The following is a 14,434-nucleotide window of genomic DNA, read 5'->3' as shown; positions in this document are numbered from 1 at the left end:
GAGTACTGATCACTCACAGAGGCCCTCTGTGAGCCACCAGCGCATCCTGGAGCTTGCCGCACTCAGAATTCCCTGCCCATCCCAGTAGTGGAGAATAAGGACCCACACTTTCACAAGGTCTCCAAGAAATGTACAAGCTCTCAGGAATTCAATTATTCTGCAACTCTAGCCACCTGCTCTTATGCAGAACACTCTCGGGTCCACTCCTATTCCTCTCTCCTCCTATACTCTTCCACTGTGTCCTCTGAGACTCTACAGATTAGTGGCTATAGGCTGTATCTCCTCCTTCTCACTGAACTCAAAGCTCCAGCTTTCTTCAGAGCTGCTCTGGTAGAAGGCGCTCGTCTCTACGCTCTCATGTGCCTGCAAGCCCTTGTCTTGTCCATTAGCTCCTCTCCCTCCATTTTACTTAGTCTATACCTAGCAAGTCAACTACCAACTTTTAGATCCACCTTCACATTCAGGTTTGAAACCAGCCCGTGTCCCTCCCTCCCATGCCTTGTCATGCATCACTGGGTGATGCGGGTGTCTGCAAGGGCAGCTATTCTGGGCTCCATCTCATTCTAGTCCTTTGCTCCCACAGTTACATTTTGGATTTTGTGATACAATGGTAATACATCCACTCCAGATTTCTGCCTACCTCTACTGTGGAGCAACCTTGCCTTCCCCATCCTGGGCCACACTGATCTTAAGAACACTCTGGAACCCTGAAGAGTTCGGTCTATGTTCTAAAGGCAAACCAGGACTCTCACTTATGCCCCAAGCTACACGGTCATACTTTCACTTAGCTCTTTTTTAATGAGTAAGTTTCCAATAAGGCATCAATTGCTTCCTCAACAACTTGGAGGGGAAAAGCTCGGACGTCCAGCATGATAGGCAACTGCTCTACTCCGGGATATATGTCTTAGCAGACTCCCATGGCACCCACTCCCAGCACTGTCTGTTTTACACTATCAGATTCACTCACCCCACCCTTCCCAACTCAGCTTAGATGCTCACTTTTCCGAAACTGAACAACGTTCCCCATACCCCTTCCTTGCCTTACCCTACTCTACTGTTTTACCTAGGAAACCTCCATTCAGGACACATGTAGCCTTCTTTACACTTGGACTGGAATTGCCGAAAGGATTTCTTTTAGATGAATGCAAAAGGGGAACTGATGTCATTATGAACGAACTGACATGAACTCTGGGTCGATCCATTCCGTGCAGCTCCTCAGTTCCCTTCACTCGGCTATTCCTTTAGCCTTTGTACATGCTGGATTTTGTTTTGTTTTAAAGACATGCCTTACTATGTAGACCACACTGGCCTCGACTTCAGAGTTCCATGGGTCCCAGTGCTGGGATTAAAGGTGTTGGCCTTCATACCTGCCCTACAGAATTTTGGCCCTTCCTCTCTAGCACTGGTTGCTTCACCTTGAATCCCTCCTGTCTTATGCAAATCATACATCAGGGATGATGCAGAGACACCTTTCCAGTTCCCATCACAAAACAGTTACCTTGTGTCTACACACACACTCGCATTTGAGGAAGGGGACCGCTGTATCACCCATTACCTGTGCCACCCCGACCCCTGCACATGAAGGAGTAAACACAAGGTAGGTTAAAACACACAGGACACCATATTTAACCATCTAAGCAATACATACATTCCTTCACAAGGGTAAAGACCTGGCCTTAAGCAGCACTAGGCTCCAAAGAACCAGATGGAAGTAAACAGATGCTGGGGAAGGTCAGTCTCCCTCCCTCCCTCCCTTCCTCCCCATCTTACTGGGCTACTTAGTCTTTCCCAAGCCTAGCTACCGACCCCATGCTGGTAGAGAAGCAGGAATACAGTGACAGACGGGGCTGCTGTCTTCTTCCGTGAGCCGAGAGCTACTCAGGACCAGAGTCCATCTCACAGACTCCCTCAACAGTCTGTGCGAGCTAGCACCAGAGGCCAGGTGCTGAGGCTGTTACCTTAGGATGGGCTCCAGGTCAGGGTGGCGCCGCTCTTCCCTCCTTAGAGAACCCTGATTCAGGGCTTTTAAGATGGTCTTGTCAAAACTCTCAGAAGAGAATTCCTTTGGAAGCTGCAAGAGAAAAAGACCACAATATCCAACACTAAGATTTTACCTGCTGAACAAATATAAACAAATATAAATGCCTTCTCCTCAATAACCATCTCAAACCCTTCCTTCCAAGGCCCCAGGCTGAAGTTACACAGGTCTGTCTGTAGGAGGCACATCTCTCAGGACTAGCTAAGGTATACGGGAAACCCAAGTATTCAGCATGCCCGCAGTGTACAGCATACAGATGTCACACACAGCCCTCCTCCCCATTTGAGGTGGCATTTATACAAAGCTTCAAGGTAGACTTAGCATCTGTATAGTACACCTGGCACTTTAAACCTGGGATACTATTTTGAAAAGTGTTCTCTCTGCTTTCCTTTCTGCTTTTCACATTTTAATCTCAGGCAATGGTGGAAAATTAAATGCCATCTGCCAGATAAGGAACCAAGATATGAAAGCTGAGTCAACTCCTTGTAATTTTATTTACACCAAAAACACCCATCAGAGCTGGTGAGATGGTTTGCTCAAGGCTAAAGACTTGAGTTCAATTCCTCAAGCCCAGGTAAAAGTGGGCATGGAGAAAGGTCTCTTCAAAGGTGCCTCTGACCTCTCCATATATACATACACTGGCCATATAAAAAAAACAAACAAAACATTCCTCAGAGCTTTTCTCAACATGATGGATGTGTCCAACAAGCAATGTGCTAGAATCTGTAAGGAACTATCATCTGGCCAAGAAAAAAAAAAAACGTAAAAAAAAAAACTTCTCACCATATTATTTAACTTGTTTAATTTAAAAAAATTCCTAAAAAATGGATTCTAAAATTAACTTTTTCAAGAATTCAGTTTTGACTTTTATTGAATTACTGTCACTTTCACTTAAATCTACAATAACAGAGTCACATAGCCTATTTTTCATAAAAACAATCTATATGATTTGATCTGCCCCGAGCAAAGGTGGCAACACTCATGTCTAGCATAGTAAGCATGGCACGGGGATATTTGGTCAGTATCTGCTAGTCTATCTGGGGAGATCAAAAAGCCAGTGGCATCCACACCCTCACTATGGAATCATGTCCTCCAAACACCACCCTGAAGAAACAAATTCTGAATTGACACATTTTCCAACTACTTATTTCAACAATGACACTTTGACAATAGCATTTTAATAGATTTTTGACACTGATTATCTTTACTAGTTTTGAACATGATTTTATTTAGTACATATAGTGCATGCACATATAATATATATGTATAAACGTGTGTAAACAAGTGCATGGACAAGCATATGGAGGACAGAAGGTTCCACCTCATCTTTTGAGACAGGGTCTCCACTCCCTGAACTGGCTAGAGCTGGCCAGTGATTTCAGGGGATCCACCTGTTCCTCAACACTCCGATGCTAGGGCTAAGAACATGGCTGAACACACTCAGCTTTTACATGGATGTTCTTGCTTATGTGGCAAACATGTTTACAAGTAAACTACCTCCCTTAGTACCATAATTTCTATGGAGTATGTATATGCTAACAAAGAAAACCAAAGGTGTTTGGCAGAGATCTACTTCAAATTTCATACCACTCATTGTTGTTTTATATAATGGGAGTATACCATACAAAGTGCTACCAAATCAGTGATCAAGGTCACATTACTGGGTTGAGAACAGACATGCATCAGTATGCAATCTAGTTTATTTCCGTGTTGTTTTTCTCTTCATTTTCTCTTCATTTCACTTAGCTGGAAGGGAATTTTTTTTTTTTTTTTTGGCTAAAAAGCTTTACAGTATGCCTTTTATATCCTATGTAATATGGGGATTTTTCTTCTTTTCCCATCTTAGTCGTAATAGATCCAGCCTCCCAAGTCCTCTTGTACAACTTTAGAGTAATGAAAGGTTTTGTACCTAGATACCAACCTAGATACAAGTTTCTCTTTAAAACAACACAACAATAAAAGCCTAATGTGCAACCATTTATCTTTATTTCATAAACTTGATTCACAACAGGGAGTTGCTGCCTTTACCTCAAGGAGTCTCCTAAGAGTGTCAGCAGCACTAACAGTCGTCACAGAGGGAGTGGCCTTATCTGTAACCATCTTCATGTCCTGTTGCACACCATCACTGACTATCATTCGCCAGCTGAGTCTCTGTGTCTTCATCAGCCCCCCTCTCCTATGCACTGACAACCTGCAGAAACTCAGAAGCTCTTCTCCACCCAAGGATCTTGAGGAATACAACAGTGGTTCATAAGTGGGTCAGGCTTCTCTCTGTGCTCACGAAAGCCCACATCCCTTTCCTTACTTCAGGAAGTAGGGCACCACGAGGCAGGCCCTCACTGAACCAGTCCTTCACTCTGAAAGGGGGACAATCAACTTAAATTGTGCTATAAGTCCCAAAGCTGTCTTTCTTACCAACCCATTGCCTTCAGACTTTAATAGACTACAACTGTGATTCCAAGACCCTGAAGAAAGCCAGGTTGCCACCTCTCCACATCTGGAGGGACACTTGGGCTTGAAGGCCATGAAGAGACCACTCAAACACTGTCTGTCACCTGAACACAGAATTCTGGTTTGGTTTCCTAGCCACATAGTAAGTCAGATCCAATGTAGTCTTGCCAAACTTACAACATTCCTTTAGCTCTGGGGTCTTTAAAGCACTCCACATGTATGGAGTACTTGTCTGTTCATGATGAGAAATGGCTGGGTCTGGTTTGATTAAAAAGCCTCACTCCGGAGAGTGCACAGCTCCAGAAACAGCTCGCACACAGGATGCAACCGCAAGTGTGTCAGCAGCAGCCTGACTCTACTGTTAAGACAGTGAGCTTCTGGGGCACCCGCTTTAGGGGTTGCAGTTCATTCCTGAGGAAGTTAATATCTATACTGTATCCTGTACTGTCACTTAGAAAACTCCCTACAACATACAGTCCATCCCACTCAAGAAATCAGCAAGCATCCAAACTCCTACGCAGTCCCAGGAACTGTGGATACAGCAGCGAATGAGAAATAAAAACTCACTGAGCTGCTATAATAATATGAAAAACAAAGTGGAAGGGGCCAGAACATGGAGGGTAGAAGTCGTTGTTCTCACAAAGAGAGAACTCAGCAAACAGCCCCAACCTCAAGCCCACATTTCTGAAAACCCTCACTGCAGTCCAACACCACCTACCCACACTGAAAACCCTCACTGCAGCTCAACACCACCTACCCACACTGAAAACCCTCACTGCAGCTCAACACCACCTACCCACACTGAAAACCCTCACTGCAGCTCAACAGCACACTGAAAACCCTCACTGCAGCTCAACACCACCTACCCACACTGAAAACCCTCACTGCAGTTCACCTATTCACACAGCACCACTAAACAGGTGCTCGGGACAGTTCTGCTCTCATTACTACAGCATTCAAGATGCAGGCAGTCAGCCTGAAGAATAGCTGACAAGAGGCAATTCATTTTTAGGAAGACAGTATGGATTATTCTAGATAAGAGTGGAGATCATGCACTTAAGAAAAATGCATCCATCCCCTGCTAACTAAGCTGAGGGTTAATTCCCATGGCCCTGAGGAATGAGAAGGTGTCTGGGGCTTTGTTGTTAAGCATTTAGATTTTATGTAATCTGTCAGAACAGCACTGCTGAAGCTTAGGGGAAAACCCCAAGGAAGGAGAGTGCTAGACGGAAGACAGAGCCTTGAAGTGGGCTCTGTTGCGAGGACAGACAAAAAGGTGGCCACATCACATACAAGTCTGCATCACGTAACCTGGCCTTGACAGGTGGCAGTGTCTAGCTACACTAAGAACTTCAGCCCTCTCTCTGTACCTCTGGAACTCATTCTTCAGCACTAGGATTGCGCCACAAAGAAAACAGAAGAAAAAAAGACAAGTGCTCTTGTTCCAAATCCAAACAGAGGGTGATCATAACTGCTTATTTAACATTAAGTGCTGGTAAGTGTATCCTATCAAGATACAAGAGAGCTAGTGATAAGCAGAAGAGATTCAAAAATGCATGCAAAGAAAAGAGGCAGATCCAACCCACTTGCTCAAGCCATCAGAAGGCTATGAGGCTATCTCCGTGCTGTAGTGTGGCCTGGTTCTCAGCCCCAAGCAGGATCACAGCCACTCTGCCCTGACACTTTTGAATGTCATAAGTCATGCTCATGATGCCTGCCTTCTATCGCTGCCTTCTTTCTCATTACACTGTCTAGGACTGATAGGAGGGTCACAGGCCTTGGTGACTAGACATGAATGAAGCTCACTCCATCTTTACAAGTCGGTGGTCAGTACGTGAACAGTTTAGGGAATTGTCAGCCCCTAATGGAGAAACTGCAGTAAAACCCTTAACAGCATTTCTGCTATACTTAGAGCAGTACTTTATTCAATCATCATCAAAAGAGAGAGCAAAACCTTGGAACACACATCTCTAAATGGGATGTGTCCTTCAAACCCTTCCCCTCAGAGCTCAGGGGACCCCGTGGAAGAGGAGGCAAAAAAAGAGTTTAAGAGCCAGAGGGGATGGAGGACACCAGTAGAATAAGTTCTAAATCAGGTGAGTGAAGCTCGGACGATCTCAGAGACGCCAGGTCCTGTGTGTGTGGCTTTCAGTTTATTTATTGGACTCCTGGGTGTGAGAAGAAATGGGTCTCTGATTCTTGTGCCTTCATTTGGGCTCGTTTCTTTCTGTTGGGTTGCCTTGTCCAATTTCAATATGGTAGTTTTTGTTTTACCTTATCATACTTTCGTTAATGTTTTATTGTTATCTCTTAGAAGCTTGTTCTTTTCTAATGAGAGGCAAAAGGAATGGATCTGGATGGATGGGAGGGGAGGTGGTGAGAAGATGGGGAAGCTGCATGATATATAGTATGAGAAAAAAACTATTTTTTATAAAAGGGGAGGGGGAGAGAGGTAGGGGAGAGAATTCAGTTTAAAACAAGCCATAGGAAAAAGAAACTATTCAATTGGCTTAATCAAGACCAACTAACAAATCCAGCAGCTGATGTTTTGACAACATGTCAAAGTGTGTGTCAGAGAACCAGTTTTCAAAATTCTGCTGGAAGCTGACAGACTGGGTGAAAATCAGTCCCTGAATCAACACATACACAAATGAACAAATGATCTGAACAGGCACACAAGATGAATCCCAGCAAACTCTTCAAATCAGGTGCTTGGTAATGACACTTTCATACAAGGCTTGATAACTGAGTCAGGACTACTTGTTCCGGGATTTTTCAAGTTTTATCTCCTGTCAACAATAAACTGTGAAGTATTTGCTTACTGAGCAATAGTAATTTATTGACCACACGGACACAGTTCCCCCTTTTGCGATGTCTTTCGTGTTTTCAATTACATTTGATTAGTAGAATCTTATTCAAGGGGAACAGGTTAAGGATGTACAGAAAACAAACTTGCCGAAGGTAATTCCACCGATAGTGGAATTATCAAAGTCCCGATAGTATTAAGACGCTGTTGAAGGTAGGGTGGGAGAAGGATGAACTCCAAGGAAAAAAGGAGTGAAGTTCAAGAAGAGCCTGTAGAGAACTTCACTATATTAAGTACCACAGGAAAATAAGCCTCATCTCGATTCGGACAAGTCTTTATAAGCCTCCACCAACAAGAAACTCCTCTGCAGAGGGCTAAGAATGGGGACCCATTTTCTAAAGTGAATTCTTCTGCCACTTATGCTGGTAACAAGGTAAGAAGACACACAGTGTAACATTTTCTATACCTCATATTCATTCTGAGTTTGGAGTTATTCTATGTGTGTTTTAATTTTCTTGGAGATTCTTTTGACATTGAAACTTTAGGAATCTCTATAGCATATACAAATCTTAACAACAAAATCTATAATTTTACCTTCAGTAGAAATTCCTGTAGCTCTTGGTGGGTTTTTGTTACTGTTGTGACTGAAAGATCAGACCAATTTACCTGATTTAAGAAAACACACATATTGTATGGTTATTGCTTAGGCAGGAACTGGCTAGGGAAAAAGCCATGTGTAAAACAAAAGGCCTTAAATTTAAGATTAGCAATTAAAGATATAAAATTCATCTAGCATTCTCTCTCATAGTTTCTGACAGTTTTCCAGTAATTCTTTTTAAATTGTATTTTTTAAAAAGCAGTATTAAAATATAATTGTTTTGGTAATTTTCAGGAACTAATTTTTCAGAAATGTCTTGCTTTTTTGGTTAAGTGCAAAAATGATACTATGACAGGGTAGATCCAAAAGACCCAAGTCCTGTCACCTTATGCTCACTAAATATATGGTTACAAGAGAAGCAGAGTGAGGGAGATTTATGTTCTCAAAAGATTTCACTTTGATTTCAGATGTTTTAAGTCCTAGCAAGATGCTTGGGTGGGCACGCATGATCACCTACATTTTCAGATGAAGAAAATGAAGTAAGTGTGACCCAAAAGGAACAGGATCTAAGACTGAAATCAGCTGTGCTGCTCTGCTTCCTGGGCTTTCAGAATTCTTTGGACTTTAATTTCTACTGTACAACTGTAAAATAGGTGACTATTCAAGATACACTAATATCTACGTCTTATCAATTAATCATATCATTTTTAATGTAATTTTTAAATGCATAAAAATGCTATGTAGCAACCCTTATGATTGGTACATTTCTTAAATAAAAAATATCTACCTGGGCAGGTGGATACAGAAGTAGACATGGCAACTGAAGTCTGAGTTCAGTTGCATGTCCGCGTCACATAAAACCAAACAAATATGTAAGAATTTGTACTAGTGTTTTTACTTCAAAGATGGAGACTGGGGCCTGAAACAAGAGTAGCTGGTGTTAAGGTGGCTCTTCAGAGAGGGAGCATTTGAGCCAGATGTTAGCTGTGCTTTGGTCCAGGGTAAGGAAAAAGGTCTTAGAGAAAAGCCGAGAGTTCCAACAACTAAAGGAAAAGCCAGCATGCCGAGTTTCAAGGGCAAAGAGCCAAATATCCCAAAAGTGAGACATATGGAAATTGGAAACAGAAATCACAAAGTCAAGGATTTTTCTCCTTCAAAGTAGAAGTTTGAAAATTCATTCAACAAATGTACTGAGCAAGGCAGACACTATAGGACGGCAGGGATGAGGACACCCACTTCCATAAGACGCTCTGTTCAAGGATCTGTGGAAGCTACAGTGGTAGCAATCTGCAGAGGAAGGAGAAAGCTCTCTATCAGAGGGAGGGAAGGCTCAGGAAAGTGGGACAGCTGGAACATGGTCAGTGGTGCTGTGAGAACCCTGGCCTCACTGCACGTAGCCTGAGTAGCAGCCTGAGTAGCAGCCTGAGTATATGCGATGCAACTGCACAGGGCTCAGCAGTGAAGCTGCAGCAGTGGTAAGCAGATCCGAAGTAAAGAACCAGGCCTGAGGCCTGCGGTTCCCAGCCAACAAGATGACAAAGCCACACAGCAGGGATGAAAACCTTTTGAGCAGCAAGGAAAGCAGGGCAGTCAGGAGAGTACTGGCAGGACAGGGAAGGCCGGGGGTCTGCAGACACTCATGAAATATTTACTTTTACTTTTAAAAGATGCATCTTACACCATACATTTCCAATAGTTTCCCCAAGTTCAAAGTTCTTACTTGTTTTTAAAAACTGCCATCTATTTATCAATCATCTATCAATCATCCTATCTATTATCTACCTACCTGTATCAATCATCTGCCTACCTTTCTTTCTGCCCACCACCTATTATCTATGTATCAGCTATCATCTATCAATCATCTATCTATCCGTCTCTCTTTCGGTTTGTTCATTCATTCGTGTTTAAAGCAGCGAGCCCGCTAGCAGCTCTTCGGTGTGCAGGCCACTGACTGTGGAGAATGAAGCACCTGGGATGAGAACAGCTTACTTTGAAAGTGTACTCCCAGTACTTGTCAGCCCTTTTTCTCTGGACTCCTTTCAACATTATCTTCTCAATATGGACAGCTGAAAGAAAAAACACACATGCTGACTTGTATCAGAGATCACACACATATTCAGTTACCTAAGGTAATCTGATACCTTGACAAATGCCAGTTACTAAGCTACTTAATCTTTACGACTGGCCTTAACTCATGAAAAAACTGATACACAACAATAGGCCACTCACCCACGAGTGAATGTTTCCTACATATGTCAAGATACTGAATGCTCAAGTCTAGCAGTCAACACCAAACAATATATAATAGTGAAGATTATTTTCTAAAGGATAATAATGAAAATTCTTATTCAAATTAGCATAGTACAGCACTCTGGGATAAACTAAATATGTACTGCCCCTTCAATTATTTGTACATATAATAGAAATAACTTAGAAAATATCTAGTTTTTTGTTGTCATTTGTACATGTATGAGTGTTTTGCCTGCATGTATGTATGTGTACCACATGCATGTCTGGTGCCCACAGAGGCCAGAAGGGGATTTTGTATGTCCTGGAATGGGTAAAATATCCTATAAATTGACCACTGTAAGAAACCATAAAGTCTCACTGTGAAGGAACTGAATGTACAGTTTACTACAGGGTCAAACAGTGGACACAGCGAGTAGTAAACACGAGAAGAAGCTCTCTGCGCAGGAACACAGTCTATTCATCAACTAAGTAAACATGCAAGCCCTCAGCAACTCACTTTACAGCTCCTTCACTAAGTTGTCATAGAAATCAGGTTGGAAAAAAGAACAGGGTTGGGGGAGGAGGAAGAGAAAGAGGAGAGGAGGAGGAAGGAGCAGCAGGAGGAGGGTGGCAGCCAATCTGAAAAGGTCGACTCTACAACACAAAGATTTGAAGTCAAGCAGACTGCTGCTTGGAGTATACATCGGGTACAATACTTGCTTGATCCTGAGGCTGCACCATTAGAGGCTGACAGTAATGATGATAATGATGGCAGAAGAGTCTGGGAAAGCAATGCCACGGGACTGTGGTGGGGATGGAGAGTCACTCATGAACTTGGGGGTGATGGCAGAGGAGGAGAGGAGCATTCCTTTTGCTTTAGAACAAGTTAAAGCAGCAAAAACATAGAAGTGACAATAAGATTGTTACATGCCATGAAAGGTGAGCAGTTAGAGAGCATGAAGCACAACACAGAGAGGCAGACTGTTACACACCATGAAAAGTGAGCAACTAGAGAGCATGAAGCACAACACAGAGAGGCAGACTGTTACACACCATGAAAAGTGAGCAGCTAGAGAGCATGAAGCACAACAGAGAGGCAGACTGTTACACACCATGAAAAAGGAGAGCAACTAGACAGCATGAAGTACAACAGAGAGGCAGCAGGAAATGCACTTAGAATAAGCAGGGACCAAGCCATAACAGTACTTTGTGCCAGCGTTCAAAATGAATGGTTTGATCGCTGCTTCAGGGTAGAAAAAAAATCTCAAATGCCTGAGGTAACTCTCAGACCTGTGTAATGTTACAATGTCCAAAGGGAATGGGAAGATCTGTGTTTCCAAGAATTGCTATAACTGAATCACTTAAAAGAGGATGTTAGCAAATAAAACCTTACTGAACTAACTGGCGTTGAGAAAGCAGAACAGTCTGGGGCTGTGGAGGGGCTTCATTCAGAGTGCTTGCCTTGCCTAAAGTGTACCTCATACTGGGTGTGATCCCAGATCAGCACAGGCGAAAGCATGAGGACTGCAAGCAAGGCAGGCGAGCTTGGGTCATCCTTCTCCCCAGCACCACCCCGTGTGTGTGTGTGTGTGTGTGTGTGTGTGTGTATGTGTGTGTGTGTGTGTGTGTGTGTGTGTGGGTGTGCGCGTGTGTGGCGCGCGCGCGCGTGTGTCTATATGTACCCTCTGCTGTTTTGAAATGTTTTACTAGAGCTGGGGCTCAGTGACTTGCTTGGTCAGCGAACTCCAGGGACCCTCTTTCATCTTTTGTCTCCCAGCACAGGTGCTGCTCTGCCTGTCTTTTTGTACACAGATGCTAGGGAGCCAACTTCCAAGTCCTCATGCTTGCAAGTATGTTACCAACTGAGCAGGCTCTTTGTATTTGTTGTTTAGCAGACGGAAAAGGGGGTGGGAGGGGGGTAGAGGGGAGGCCGAGCGCTGAAGCTGTTACCAAGTTGGGAATATGGCTTCAGTTTCAAGTTATCCCTGCTGTTACCTGTCTTAACCCTTGTAACCTCAAACCAGAGAGCATGTGTTACATATACTTTACATTTCGAACAGTTAAAAATGAAGGACCACAGTACCACTTTAAACTAGCTGCCATCATTTTGAAACAGTCTAAAGCTCAACAAGTTCTTGCCAGAACAAAACATTATAAAAGCTAAATTCCACATCAGGTTACTAATATTCAATGAGCTGAACTGAGTATGTCTTATGCATCCTTAGCTCATTTGCAACCTACAAAGCAGGCCACATTTTGTTTCAAACTTCCTCTCAGTATAGCTTAAGAACTCCCCAAATGCAAAGGGAACATCTAAGACCATTTCTTTCTAGATGGTAATGTGCTTTCATTCCCATAATTCCTCTTTAAAACTGCATAGCTACCAGGAAATGGATGTGAACAATTTCTTCACCCTGATATTATGAACTCTGTTGATTTTCTTTCTTCCTTTTAGTAGTAAACACTGAACACTAGAGATGAAATACTACACTAAGACTTTAGTAATAGGATAAAGTCTTTGTCCTCCAGAAACACACATAGAGGTTTAAGAGACACCCATAGAGACAACTGTCCATGACACAGGCCAGACACACATGAGAGGACAGTACAGGGCTGCAGAGCAAGGGGACCCAGAACACAGAAGTTAGAACATTTGAAGCACTGCTTTTGGGCAAAAGCCCAGGACCAACAGGATTTCACTAAAATGAAGAGTTAAGAATTAAACAGTATTGGGGCTAGCAACGTACCTCAGCTGACAGAGTGCTTACCTACCATGCATAAGCCCTAAATTGGCTCCCAACACATAAACTAGGCCTGTAATCCTAGCACTTGGGAGATGGAGGCAGAAAGCTCAGGAGTTCAATATCAGCTTTAGTTATATAGTGAATCTGGGCTAGCCTGGGCTATGTGAGACCATATCTCAACCAACCAACCAACCACTATCATCACCAGCAGCAACAGCAACAACTTCAAAATCCTATGTCAATCAGTGTAAAAACAACAAATACAGCCTACCTTCTCGCTGAGCTCGGTGAGGGGCCACAGTGAGATCATCTTGAGGTATTTGGGCTTGTTCTACCAAACCAGTCTCATTACTCTGTATATAGTCACCACAAGCAGAGTCGTTCTAGAAGAGAAAATGTGTTAGTCTGTATCACGGTAGAAAATTCCACAAGCGTCAAGTCCTAAAGTCTGAATAATGATTATACTAGTTACAAGTGATTACACAGTAAGGGTAAAAAGACACCAGTGTCAGGGTCACAAGTAGCAGTATCATCGCCTATTTTTATTTGAAAGTAATAATCTTTTCAAATATTTTCTTTCCCAGCTATCTTAACACACGGAAACCCAACGTTGCTAATCAGAGTTGCCAGTGGTGTTCATTCTATATCACATGAACCAGAATCAAAAGTACATATAAAATAAATAGTATACTTTATGTTAACTTCCCAAGGTACTGTATATGTTCATCATTACATAAAGTTTATCTACTGATTAGTTTTAGTGACAGTCTAACAGGATGCTCCACTAGGAAAAAGTGTTATCAATAGCACCATTGTAAGAAACACTATGTATGGATGGCTTACTGTCAAAGTCAAGTCACATAGAAACCATAGTACACTCTGACCCTGACTGAGACTACATAGCCCACCACCAGTTAACTATGAGTGTGTGCCTCAAAGATTGGATTTCATAATAACAAAAAGCACACCAAGCTTATAATTCTCCAGAATTAAAGCAGTGTTATGTGTACATTGTTACTATAAGACTCTGGGTAACCACAAAAACAGAAAATAGCCCTTTCCTTTCTGCATCCTGACACCTTACCTCAAAACACCACTAGTAGTAGCATCACTTTTTTCAAGAACCAAACATACACTGACTTTTTAACTGTGTCAAGAAATGACATGAAGAGGGGACCTGAAAGTTGTCTGGGATCTCACGTATGGTATTTTCTCCTGCTGTTTAATAACCCAAACTGGCCTAACAATGGGTGTGGGATTCCAGATGACAGCTTTATTTATGTGAATAAAGTACATTAAATACTCTTGGGAACTAAGCTTTACTTCCACCTTCTAGAAACCCAAGGTAATACGAGTATTTACAAAGAGCCATGTCATGAGGAGAGCAGATCTCTTCACAGCCAAACAGCTAAAACATTCCGTCTCCCAGTCTTTACCAACATGCAATGCTATCATTTTTAAAAAGTAAGCTCATATATACCCTAACTCAAATCATATACTCTTTCCTTACAGCCCACATCTGCCTGAGAGATTCTGCTAATTAAAAATTCAACACTGTTCTATATCCT

General features: G+C 42.6%; 1 protein-coding gene across 4 annotated transcripts in view; it reads right to left on the bottom strand.

The window, feature by feature from the left end:
- The window catches only part of Zcchc2 (zinc finger CCHC-type containing 2), a 46,410-nt gene that overhangs the window by 21,238 nt on the left and 10,738 nt on the right, over positions 1 to 14,434 (bottom strand). For 3 of the 4 annotated variants that reach the window (XM_031379864.1, XM_031379846.1, XM_031379854.1), the window contains exons 2-5: positions 13,138 to 13,249; positions 9,883 to 9,959; positions 7,890 to 7,961; positions 1,959 to 2,071 (exon numbers count right to left, since the gene is read on the bottom strand). In XM_031379864.1, the coding sequence (XP_031235724.1) occupies positions 1,959 to 2,071; positions 7,890 to 7,961; positions 9,883 to 9,959; positions 13,138 to 13,249 (374 nt within the window). The remainder of the gene's footprint in view (positions 1 to 1,958; positions 2,072 to 7,889; positions 7,962 to 9,882; positions 9,960 to 13,137; positions 13,250 to 14,434) is intronic. The other variant, XM_031379874.1, reaches the window with a different exon arrangement.

The sequence above is a fragment of the Mastomys coucha genome, unplaced genomic scaffold, assembly GCF_008632895.1.
Source record: "Mastomys coucha isolate ucsf_1 unplaced genomic scaffold, UCSF_Mcou_1 pScaffold1, whole genome shotgun sequence".
NCBI classification, from domain to species: Eukaryota; Metazoa; Chordata; class Mammalia; order Rodentia; family Muridae; genus Mastomys; species Mastomys coucha.
The sequence above is the reverse complement of the archived record's forward strand: the minus strand, read 5'-3'. Positions and strand labels throughout refer to the sequence as shown.